The sequence below is a fragment of the Gadus chalcogrammus genome, chromosome 20 (genome assembly GCF_026213295.1).
Source record: "Gadus chalcogrammus isolate NIFS_2021 chromosome 20, NIFS_Gcha_1.0, whole genome shotgun sequence".
Lineage (NCBI taxonomy): Eukaryota > Metazoa > Chordata > Actinopteri > Gadiformes > Gadidae > Gadus > Gadus chalcogrammus.
Window position 1 is genome coordinate 18,099,539 of NC_079431.1, and position 12,387 is coordinate 18,111,925.

Sequence of the window (12,387 nt, forward strand, 5' to 3'; positions counted from 1 at the left end):
TCTCTCTCTCTCTCTCTCTCTCTCTCTCTCTCTCTCTCTCTCTCTCTCTCTCTCTCTCTCTCACTCTATCTCTCTCTCTCTCTCTCTACCTTTATCATGGCTGACTCCAGTTTGCCGTTAAGGATTTGGGCCTTTTTCAGGTACTTGCTGAGCTCCGAAAGGTCTCCGAAGGTGGAGAACTCTTCCACCTGGCCGGCGTAGGACTTCAGCTCCTCCAGGAAACGCTGGCAGCGCAACTGAGCGTGACAGATCAAACACACTTAAATGCTCACTTAAATAATAGGTTAATATTATTTACATCTGTCAAAGGAAGGAGAGAGAGAGAGAGACAGAGAGAGAGCAAAACACAGGTAGATAGATAACAGACGGACAGATGAACAGACAGAGTGGTAGCTGGATAGATGACAGACAGACAGATCAGCAGACAGGTGGGTAGATACATGACGGACAGAAAGATCAACATACAGACAGGTAGGTAGATACATGAAAGTTTGGCAGATCAACAGACATTAACTGGGCTCGAGCACTGACTTTAAGGTCCGCCTGGTAATGCCTGGTCTTGTCCATGAGGATCAGCCGGTGGTCTTCGAAGACTGAAGGCATGCGCCTGTACCACTGGACCGTCAACCTGTTGAGGTCCATGTCAGCCGGGGACAGCTCCACGTAGTCCACCAGGAAGCAGAGGCGTGCATTGGACTCGGCCAGCCTCTGCTCCAGCAGAGGCATCTCAATGGTCTCCACCTTGGTCACAAAGGCCTGAAGAAGAAGAACAGAGAAAAACACAGGAGTCATCCCTCCCCCATTCCTCATTCACTGACTGCGGAAAGGGATTTCCTTTTATAAAGAGACAAGATTTTACTACTAGAATAGTTACTCAAGTTGGTCATGTGCGCATGTGCCAAGCAGCCTGCAGCTCAACCACACATACAACACGCACAAACGCATACATCGCAAGCACGCACATACACACCGCATACACACACTGCAAACATGCACATGCGCATGAACATACACGGAAACGCACACACACACGCACACACACACACACACATACACGCACGTGTCTATAGAGGTTCTGTCTATAGACTGTAGAAATTGCGATGAAAGAAGGGAAGAGACAATTTAATGAAGAGACAAGTTAAATTCAAACATCTACATTTCAACACACAAGTCACGGGATCTTTAAGAGACAGTGTCCCTATAACACAACGAAAACATGTCGATAACACAGTATGGTGAATTATGTCTATAGAGTCCACAACAAGACAACACTTTGTTGCTCAAATCTAATATTACTCTCCCCTTGAGCCTCCCGAAATGTCTTGCGATATTGATATCCCCCTTCCCCCCTACGGACTGTTTTAGTTGTTTTCTTTTTCTTATGTTTTATGTGCATGCTATGTGTGACTGTAGGCTACTGCTGCCTGTCTTGGCCAAGACACTGGAAGAGATGTTTAATCTCAATGATTATTATTTTCAACTAACCAATAGTAGTTGCATTGCATTTAAAAATGTCAATGCACTTTTCATCCCTGAATAACAGTAATTCAGTGTTTCCCCCAGCACCGTATGGTTAAGGTGGCCGCCTTCATAACAAAAGGGCCCCGTATTGACTACCAATTTATACAAAAAAAAGGCACTCCTTGACCATCTTGATGAAGAAATTTTCTGGGGCAAGCACTGTAATTGATTTGTATGCATGATATACTACACTTTCCATTGAACATCAACCCTGTTACCATGAATTGACTAATTTTATAATGTAATCAAATGCTCACACACTAGCTGTTTTCAGACACACATGCAAGTCCTGATATTCTCCTGATGGGCCATATGTGTGAACAACATATCCTGACATTTGTACCCTGAACATCTCCTGAATATTACTACCCCGAGGTAGTATTTTCTCTGTAGGAAATGTAAATTACCTTATATGTGAATGAGGAGTAGCAAGTCGGTATTTCTTACGCTACTTCAGTGGGCGTGTTGATGACGCTTCTGCATGTCATTGAGTGGCCCCATAAATGATAATCAGCCTGTTGCCATTTGTTTGCTGAATGGTTAAAAATATTCAAATGTTGGCACTGCTTTTAATAGTAATTTGTGGTGAACGAATGTTATACAGAATTGGTGACCGGTTTGCATGGGTCTTGCAGAAAGACGTGGGGGACCCAACAGCACCAGCTTAGACACCAACCCAACAGCAGTCGTGAGGCAGTGGCATCTGCGCATTCGGCCTAAAACGGTCGATATGATTGTTTTCTATCCTGTGACAGAGCGGTGTCATCGCAGACTGTGCATGCGTGGCCTTGCTTACCTTGAGCTCCATCAGCTGCTGTGTGCCCGTGGGTGAGCCCAGCGACTTCTCAGTGATCCGCTCAAAGTCAACACAGAGCCTGGCGAGAGAGGAAAGAGGATGCCGGTTCAGTGCCGTTAAGGGTGCAGTAAAAAGGCTGAGATGGAACAGGGAATGAGCTCGACTGGGTCTAATTTCTGCATGCCAGGGAGCCAGCATGGAGGATCTAGGACACTACCAGTGTTGCTGCTCTTTTCAAAAACAATAAGAGGTCCCCTTTGGTCAGAAGAACGTTTCTAGTGAAGCAGAATTGAGAACCAGGCCGACAGTGAATCTGAAAGCTTGTGAAAAAAGCTTTGCCTGACGATCCTGAGGGATCTTAGGCAGCCAGATATGTACTCGGTAGATAATCCGGCCTGATGAAGTGCGTTAATACAATGTTTATGTGGGCGCTACCACTGACACAGCCACCCGACTCACTCCTTGTTCATCTGCCGGCAGTCCTCCAGCAGTCGAGCCAGAAGCTCCTGCTGCAAGTCATCGGCGCGTCTGGTGAGAGTCCCGATCAGGTCATGGGAGAGCACCACGTACATCCCCAGACGCACCTCCTGGAGCACAAAGCAGTCGGTCAGAAGGGAATCACATTACCCAGTGACCACAACATGTATCTGCAAGGATGGATCAGTAATTGGAAGTTTAGTTTGTATTTGTAACGCCCTTTATCACAGTAACAGCTTATTCCTCAATTGGTGTGGCAGTTTGCCTTTCTGCTTTTTTGTGTTTATCCTTGGTTGGTTCATTGTGCTTTTTTTTTCGTCCCTTATTTCCCCACCAGCTGTGATTTCGACAAGTCATCACAAGCCATTTGACAATCTACCCTCTAGTTACATACCACATGGTAGTTTCCGCCCAGATGTACGATAGATAGACCAATCTACCTGCCTACCCAGTGGAGTGAACTAACTGATATGCAGCCCAGTGTTTCCCCCAGTACTGTGTTTTACAAGGCGGGGCCCTATTGTTGTTAAGGCGGCTGCCTTAACAACAATAGGGCCCCGCCTTGACTACCAATGTATATAAAAAAAATATATATATATACCGGTATATATTTTTTAGTATTTTTTAATTATTATGCATTAACAAAGTAGAAAACTCTCGTAGGGAAAGAAAACATACTTCCATCAGGTGTAAAAAATAAAGATCAATAATGCATCAGTAATACTGTTACAACAAAGGTCGTGCCATATGGGTTTTTGAATGGAATTGAAACGGAGACTATCTATCTATATATCTGGGGGACATGCCCACATATGGTGTCACCTAGAGCTGGCTTGTCATGGCTAATCAACATCAAACCTGAGAGTAAAAGAGTGGACCTTTAAGAGTATTGATCCCAAAACTGTAAGGTTTTGTGTCCACAACCACAGTGACTTCGATGTATGTTTGCTTTGAACCAGTACCTTGCAGCAGGTGTATCGGATCTGGTCAGACAGCTGCTGGTAGCGGATCACCTCTACCATGACTTCCTCGAAGGAGTGCTGCTCGCGGAGGAACTGGCTAACCTCCTCCTGGGCCTGCATGGACACCAGCGCCGTGTACTTGTCGTACACACGTAAGTACTCCATGGGGGCAAGGCGCTCGGTTCGAAGGAACTTAAGCACAGCCTCCCGATGAGCCTCTAGGATCATCGGGAGAACCACCGGCTTCAGGACGCCTCCGGACTGGGGGTCCGGCTGGGGAGGGAAGGGAGAGGAAATGAGATGGGGAGAGTTGAAACAAGGAGATTTTCAGAGTTAGTCTGATAATAATAAGCAATGTTGGATGTGAAATCCGCCACACACCGTATTTATACTATATGTGTCTGGGAAGCCTACCCCTCACTCCGACGCAGACATTAAATACATCGCTGCTCACCCGGAGATTCGCTATCCACATACACTGTAGCGCTTTATGATATGTTTCCATTAAGCCCTACCCTCGGATTGGTCTATTAAATACATTTCTGCAGAGACAGAGATTCACCATCAACACACACACAGAACGCCACCTCCTCCGCAGCGGACTACATTTGTAGACTACTTTCGCCAAGTAAAAACACTGCGAAAGTTTCAGACTGACATCCAATAAGGACGAGGCTTCATTGTCCGATACATACCTACCTCTGTTGTGTTTTGTGATGTGCTGTTGTGTTTTGCACTTCAAGGGCCACTTTGCGATTTTGATGTTTTGTTTTCTGATTTGCTGTTGTGTTTTGCACTTCAGGGCCAGCGTAAGAGGGGATGAGAGGAGTGTGTTTCTCACCGTTTCTGAGAACAACTTGGTTTCGACTCGAGGTATCAGGCTGACAGAACCGAGCATCTTGTTGTAGACACCGAGTATGGCCACTTCAAAGTCGACAAACTCCGGCTGAAACTCAATGGTCTTGTCTGCCAGCATGAGACGCACAATGAAGCCTGGGTGTTTGTAGGCCGACAGCTGAGGAAGCAGAGTTTCACAACAAGCAGAGCTGTTATGGATCTAAAATATACATCCCATTGTATTACTGCAGTACTTCCAGATAGTTTTCCTTCAATGTAAAGCCCCTTTCACATCGGCACTTTCTGCAGTCTTACCCTGCAAAGTTACAAAAGATTTCCTGCATTGGTTCATGTGTGAATTGGGAGCATGGACCGATACTAGAAAGAAATATGCACATGTTATTTGCAGAGAAAGACTAACTAATTCAGCTTATTTTAGCTGCCAACAAATTGTTTTTTCAAGAATGTTTGGAAACTGGAAAGGTTCCAGATTAAGGAAGGTCATCTTAGTTTGTTGGGTTTTGAGCCACTGGCGTTCATAAGTCTTGCATATTACTGCCATCTGCTGGACAGTCCCTTTGTCCATATTCCGTCATTGCTATGCCATGCCGTGTAGGGCGCGAGATAAAAACTAGTGGTGCCTAAAACGTTATCCCATTAATTTACCGGGAACTATGTGTGAAAGGGGCTTTAAAGAGGTATGGTTTCTGCATTACACATTAGAACAATATATATAAATATAATAATAATATAATAAATATATATAAATTGCCCGAAGTCCTTAGATTGTGCTCTTATGGTATTTCTTTAGTAAAAATAATAACCCTAACCCTTACCAGCAAGAAAACACAAATACCTCGCATAATGTCAAAGTCAGACAAAAAGACGAGAAGATACGCTAACTGGACAGGGAGTTTTGAAGCTAAGGGTGTCTCTCGGTCAGTCTCTCACCGGGTCGCAGCTGATGAAGGAAGTATAGTCCGTCAAGGAGTCCAGCAACAGGCTCTGCAGTTGAGAGGTCATCAGAGCTGCCGCACAGTTGAAATACGACTGCCTGTTGGTGATGCTGTTGCTAGGCACCAGCTTGCGCGTGTACGCCTGGTGATAGTTGGTGTGTACCTCACCCAACCATCTGTGGGAGGGACCAAAGTCTTTTGACGCATGTCTCGCCATTGACAAACAATCTGTTTGTTTATTTCCACGGTGGTTATGGATGAACCCCAGGAGAGAGGGAGAACCTACTTAAACAGCGTGGCTTTGGCACTCTCCACCTGGAAGGCCACCATGGAATGGAATTCCGACAACAGCAAGGTATCCACCCTCTGGTGGAAGGCCACCACGTCCACCAGACGCAGATCCCTGAAGGGACACGGGGGCCTCAAAGTCACACTGAACAACCTAAACCTCAATGAGGGATTTGTGAGTGGGCACTGGGCAGTGTAGAAAAAAAGTTGAACTTCGTATGAAGAGACATTTATATTTGAAATGGATGAATGTGTGCATGTCAAGGGATGTAATCAATCATGGATATAATGTAATCATCACAGATGTACTCCTTTTTTTTAGAAAACAGTGAAACATTGAAAGATACTGTTATGTTGCAAAATATTCAGTACAGGTTGCTATTCTTTGGCATCCATGAAACCATGAAATAATTACTTTGTTTTTTGTTTTACAAAAAGTGTAAAATTCATAAATCGATGAACGTAAAGGTGGGATGGCTGGTGTGTGATGGCTGGTTTAGGCAGCCTCACCTGGTCCGAGTCAGACTGATTGGACACTGGGCCTAGAAGAGGCTTCACACCTGTTTTCCATTGAGAAATCGGTGTACACAGGTTGAAGGTCCCATGACATGCCAGCAGGTGTTAGTGTGATTAGCTGTTACAAGCCGTTTTTTAAATCTGCCCCTTATGACATCAAAAGTGGGCATGTCCACCTAGATGTGTGACAAATAGATGAGTGACGTTTGCTACAGTCCACTGGGTAGGCTGGTAGACTGATCTATCCAGCACTAGGTGGACACGCCCATGCCCTGCATCGAGCACCATCTATTAGTGTCTGTAACCTTACAATAAACTGGTCTTCCAACACCACCACCAAGCATCCTTGTCTCGAGTTAAACCTCTTACCCACTGCACCATCCGTCAACGGATGACGGAAGGCGTGGCTGAAAACACATCGGCAAATCAAAAACACAACAGCATCACAGTTTAATCACTTTGAATGCGGCTCCGCCCCATTCAAAGTCAATGGGATCCTCCAACGAACGGATGCAGCGGGCAAGAGGTGTTAAAGTCAATAAGAGTGTGGCAGCCAACTAGATGGCGTGTGTAGCATGAGACTTTCTACAGTAAAGTTCATTCAAAACCTGTCTTAAAGAATTTACCTGATATTGTCAATACAGGTAAGGGATATTTACCTGTAAGATACATGCCATAGCTGGAGCACCTGCAGCATTGCAGGGTTGATGGCGTGTAGTTGTCGACTCATCTTCTTCCTCGCTTTGATAAATGACGTGCTCCACGGCTTTGGCCCAACTTCCAGACTGGAGATGGGAAATATAAGACATCTACTACAGTCCAGTGTACAATAACCATAAGCTTTATAATAAAATGTGAAGTTGTATTAATTTGAACCAGATGACAAGTTGTTAGCACATTTGCTAATCAAGCATTTTGCCTCTTGTCTTGACATGTCAAATTGATAGGATTTACAGCAATACACTTTAAAAAGCCAGTGAGCCCTGTGTTTCAGATGGAATTTGAACACTGTGATTTGAAATAAATGAGTTTTAGGTAAGAGGGGGGCGTGTTATCCCTATGGTCACGCCCCCCACCAACTTTAAGATTTTCATTTTTCAAGATAGTGTTTTAATAAGAAATGTTGTATAAGAAATTCGCCACACACCGTAGCGTTATACTATAGGTGTCCGGGAAGCCTAACCCTTACTTTGAGATGGACATTAAATAAATCGCTGCTCAGACGGAGCTAAACCATCCACACACACCTTGGCGTTATACTATGTATAAGTGTCCGAAAAGACCAATTTTCTTGCGGACACCGCAGTCAACCGCTGCCCGGAACGAGCTTCACACGTTAACACAAACTGCTCCGCCAGTGGCCCTTGGTTGTGATGTCAGAATACCTCGGAAAAGGTTGTCTGATGTCATGATAAGAAAGCCACCACCTTCGCAGCAGCGTGGAACGTTCACAAAGTGTTTTGAGGAAAATTGCAATAATATAGAATTTAACCCATTTCTACTCTGAATTGGGGATTTATTTCAGTTACAGTGAACAATTATATAAGTCAAATTACCATCTAAAAAAATACAAATATTTTTCGGGTTAAATGTCTCTTTAAGTGTTCCAAAGAGTGCACAAATATCAAATGTTCCCTCATACAATAAATATTGGAGGAGGAGTTTTTTTTGGAGTTCTAAATTTAAAGTCAGAATAAAGTCGGAAAACTGAGATTTAATCTGAATTCTGACTTTAATCTCAGAAGAAAAAATCGCATGTGGGCCTAATCCTCTTTCGTGGGAAAGACTTACTCAGCATAATGAGAGGGGCATTCCTTCACCTTGGCCTCATCTCCCTCTCTTGGGTGTTGCAGCACAAAGTCCACTGCAAAGACAGATAATGGGTTTTATAGTAGTATAGTCCTTCTTCAACTAAATTCAAAATGGAAATAAAAACATCTGACAAATCTTGCCTTGCACCTATAAAAGATGGATGAAAAGCAAAACTTTACTCTTTCAGTAGTTGTGTACATTAAGACATGCAATCAGTAACACCCAAACATACTGTATTTAAAATATTTGATGTAGTCCATGATCTTAACAAAGAATAAGAAGACTGGTGTTTGATGATCGAAACCTGTACCATCTGAACTTGGGGGAAAGGGTAAGTCACATGCACAGTGGTCATGACCCCAAATCAAATGCAATGGAGTCAAACACGCGACTCTTGAGGTTGTGGGTGGCTTACCGATGGCTTTCTTCATGCTGAAGAGGTAGTCTTCTCTCATTTCCTCCGAGAGCTGCTCGATGGTCTGCAGCCGGCTCCTCAGGTGGGTGGGCACCAGGCCCAGAATGTTCTGGAGCCATGAGGCCTCCATGGGAGCCACATGGTCCGTGTCGATGCCACAGTGGATGTAGTGGTAGTATCTCTGACGGAACCACACAGCACACAATTAGGCTCTACCACAATTAGGCTCTACCATACAAACTGCCCTTACAAACTGCCCTGGCTAGATAGCTTTCTCGAATAGTGGTAAATGATGAAACCACAAATTGAGATACTGTGCTTACTTGCCTTCTTGCAGATTTAGAGACTGAGGTGTGCAGTTAGAATTCTGAGCAAAGTATATGGATTAACACACCCTCCTAACCTTAACCTTTTGACTTACTGAAATGTTGCTATGGTCTCAGAGTTCAGAATAACCACACTGACTATTACACAGCCACTAACGTAGCACAGACCTGCGCACCTCATTCTCAAAGTATGTGAGCATTGGCGTCAATCAAAACTTGTGGACATGTTTGTTTTTGAGCACTATTGGAGAAAAATGCCTAGCCAGGTCAGTTTCCTATGGGAACTGCAAAACATTTGTTTGGAAAATAGGGTATATGTATTAATAAAACTTCACGAGACACCACTAGAAGGGTTGAGTTTAACCAAAGTCATGGCTGATTTAAATCTAGACAGAGACAATGTCAACAATTATCTTGGGGTCTTAGCAAACTGGCCAAATCCTTTATCAAGATTTAACTTTTTTGTAATTTCTCTATTATTAATTGAATACCTTTTTCAATCAGTTACCTAGAGTTCGCTTTCGATAAAGGTGGTTGCTTAATCATTAAATGTGAACATGGGTGTGTTTCTTTGCAGTTTATGACCAAAACTAGGTGGGCATACATCTATTCGACCATGCACAAACATGCTGTGTTGTTACTTAGCAGTAGCAAGCATAAGCATGGTCCTAGACCAATACTGTAACAGCTACTCCTGGAAACGGCAGTAAAAAGAACACTGATGCCTGCTTAACAGACTGCCTTGAGAAAGGAAATCTAATAAAAATGTAATATTAAACATTGACTGTTCACAGCTCACCAGATTGTCCTTCTCAGATGCTGTAAGTGTGCCATATTTAGGGAGCTCACTGCTCTCCACTGCAGTCCTCCCAGTGTCAGTGTCTTGCTGCCTGAAAGAAAGATAGAGCGAATTGCACGCCAGTTTACTTTGTGTGCTTTTAACCAAACATGCTTTTAACCACATTCAAATATTTCACTGCCACAAGTAAATTAAGGTAAAAATATACTTTATTTACGTCATTTTTTTATGGGATGAGAGCAGACTTAACTTTTACATAGTTCACACACATGAATCCACATTTATTCTATATGTTCTCCATTACTGGGGTTAATGTGGAGCCACAGCATGTACTGAAAAGAGAGATAGAAGAAGAGAGCGACAATAACTCTAACATTGGCCTGTATTAATGTGAAAACCAGGAGCTCACAGGATGATGTGGACCAGGTCCCGCCGGAAGTTCTCAGGGTCCTTGAGACGACGTTTCCAGGAGCTCCCTTGCCGTTTCGAGGACTCTGAGCCATGGCCTGCCTTTCTTTTACCGGGACGCCCTAAGCCTCCTCCAAGAGCCTTACTACTCCGGCCACCTGGCCCTCCAACTGCCAGATCCCCTAAAAGATAGTATACTTTAATATTACCAACACAATACTAAACTAGTATTGTAGTAATAATGTTTAATATACTATATGAAAGGGGGCATTAGTAGTACAAATACCCCCTGACATATAATATACTTTAATATTACAAATACAAAACTAAACTACTAATGCCTCGCAAAACTGAAGCCCTTTCTGTCCTTCTCTGATCTTGAAACTCTTATACATGCTTTCATTACATCTAGACTTGATGATTGTAACTCATTATTTTCAGGCCTGACCCACTCCACTCTCAACAGACTTTAGCTAGTTCAAAATGCAGCAGCTGGATTAAGTGGCACCAAGAAACGTGGGCATATAACTCCTGTCTTGGCTAAACTGCACTGGTAAATTTCTAAATTTAATTTTTTGTTTTCAAAGTCCTCAATGGTTTGGCACCCAGGTTTATAGGTGACATATAAATTCTGTACAGCGCTCCAAGGTCACTTAGGTCTTCAACACAGAATCTTCTCTGTATCCCCAATACATGCCTTAAAATCAAGGGTGATAGGGCCTTCTCTGTTGTTGCCCCCAAACTCTGGAATGCCTTACCTTTATATATTAAGTCCTCTCCCAGCATTGACCGCTTTAAGTCCAACTTAAAGACTTTTATTTTCTCCCAAGCTTTCAATCTACCATATTTTTTTCCTTTCTCCTCCCTGATGTTCCCATGATATATAATTATTTTTGTTGTACTAATATCATTGTTTTTGTTTGTTTGTTGAGCACTTTGGGTCAACCGTGTTGTTCTTTTAAACGTGCTATATAAATAAAGTTGACTTGACTTGATGCCGCCTAACATAAAGTCTACTTCAATATTACTTATACAATACAAACGACTAATACCCCTTGTCACTTATAGTATACTTAATATATGATTTCACAGCTTTTGCAATGCGCCCATTTATACAGTACAGTACACAGTGTATGTTAAGGTACACTCACTTCTTACTGCGGCTCCGAAGTCGTCTGACTCCCATCTGGCCGGAGAGCTGAGGCTGAAGTTCGGCCTTGTCTTTCTCTGCCATTGACTTCTACCGCTAGCCTATACATACACAAGGCTTGCTGTTGGTCAACAGTGCTACTTTTGCTTCTGTTCATATGTTTGTTTTATTAATTTAAGGATATACAGTATATATATATATATATGTATGCATGTATATATCTATGTATGTACGTATGTAGGTACGTGAAAGAAGAATGTGCCATTTTTATTAAATGTGACAAATGTAGGATTTAATCATAATTTATGGCACACATTGTACATTGTTTTTTACAATATTGTAAAGCGCTTTGAGGGGCCGGTTAAGTGATGCATAAATAAAGTCAATTTACCATTTACCAAACACAAACACAGAGGAGTTAATATTGTGTGTCTGTAACGTTAAGTCACAGGCTACTGACAGCATTGATTGACTGTGGGTCATTCATACCTGTGGGAGTTGGTCCATGTCCCGGGTGTGTGTTGGACTCTGGAGCGTCTTCTCATCATGTGAAGACCCGTTCTATAAATGTAACGATAGGTTAGTAGTGGATACGTCCAGTTTAACAACTGTTTTTTTATAAAACAGGTGTTCCGAGGCGGTGAGTTACCAACTCACCTTGGAGTCCATGTTGGCGTGATTCAACAACAATCACAGAAACCCTATGTTCAACGTGTTTATGAACACCTAGATACCATGGTTCTCTTCTTTAAAAACCACCGTTCAATAGTTATTTCAGTTAATTCACGTTGCATCTAGCCGACGGAGTGTGCGCGCACGTCAAGTTGTTTAGTATCCAATGAGTTGCTAAGTAACCTGGGCGTTGCTAAGCAACCAGGAAGTTGCTAATAGGTCCATGAAGTAACGGCATGCAACCGCTCTCATCGGAATTCCATTGAACAATATCTTCTGCCCGAACAAATGTGAAGCGCCAAATGTTTGGAGGCACGCAAACCGCTCACGTTGTATTAATTTATAAAGTGGCTTTAATGAAGCCACATAGTATTTAAGTACCACGTTAAAGTGTATGTAATTGCTGCTCGATGGGTGTTGTGGTTGAAATCCCAGCAACGATTTGGTCTCGA

The 12,387-nt window shown here is 43.0% G+C and overlaps 1 protein-coding gene across 1 annotated transcript in view; it reads right to left on the reverse strand.

Moving 5' to 3' along the window:
• Window positions 1-12,381, reverse strand: part of dnah7 (dynein, axonemal, heavy chain 7) — a 108,559-nt gene extending 96,178 nt beyond the window's left edge. Inside the window, exons 1-16 of the mRNA XM_056579237.1 lie at window positions 11,921-12,381; window positions 11,753-11,824; window positions 11,265-11,364; window positions 10,115-10,295; window positions 9,706-9,796; window positions 8,581-8,761; window positions 8,145-8,217; window positions 7,013-7,138; window positions 5,836-5,952; window positions 5,545-5,725; window positions 4,598-4,771; window positions 3,757-4,029; window positions 2,777-2,904; window positions 2,318-2,396; window positions 532-756; window positions 90-236 (exon numbers count right to left, since the gene is read on the reverse strand). Coding sequence (XP_056435212.1) covers window positions 90-236; window positions 532-756; window positions 2,318-2,396; window positions 2,777-2,904; window positions 3,757-4,029; window positions 4,598-4,771; window positions 5,545-5,725; window positions 5,836-5,952; window positions 7,013-7,138; window positions 8,145-8,217; window positions 8,581-8,761; window positions 9,706-9,796; window positions 10,115-10,295; window positions 11,265-11,364; window positions 11,753-11,824; window positions 11,921-11,932 — 2,160 coding nt within the window. The 5' untranslated portion in view covers window positions 11,933-12,381. The remainder of the gene's footprint in view (window positions 1-89; window positions 237-531; window positions 757-2,317; window positions 2,397-2,776; window positions 2,905-3,756; window positions 4,030-4,597; window positions 4,772-5,544; window positions 5,726-5,835; window positions 5,953-7,012; window positions 7,139-8,144; window positions 8,218-8,580; window positions 8,762-9,705; window positions 9,797-10,114; window positions 10,296-11,264; window positions 11,365-11,752; window positions 11,825-11,920) is intronic.
• Between the last annotated feature and the right edge of the window lie 6 nt (window positions 12,382-12,387).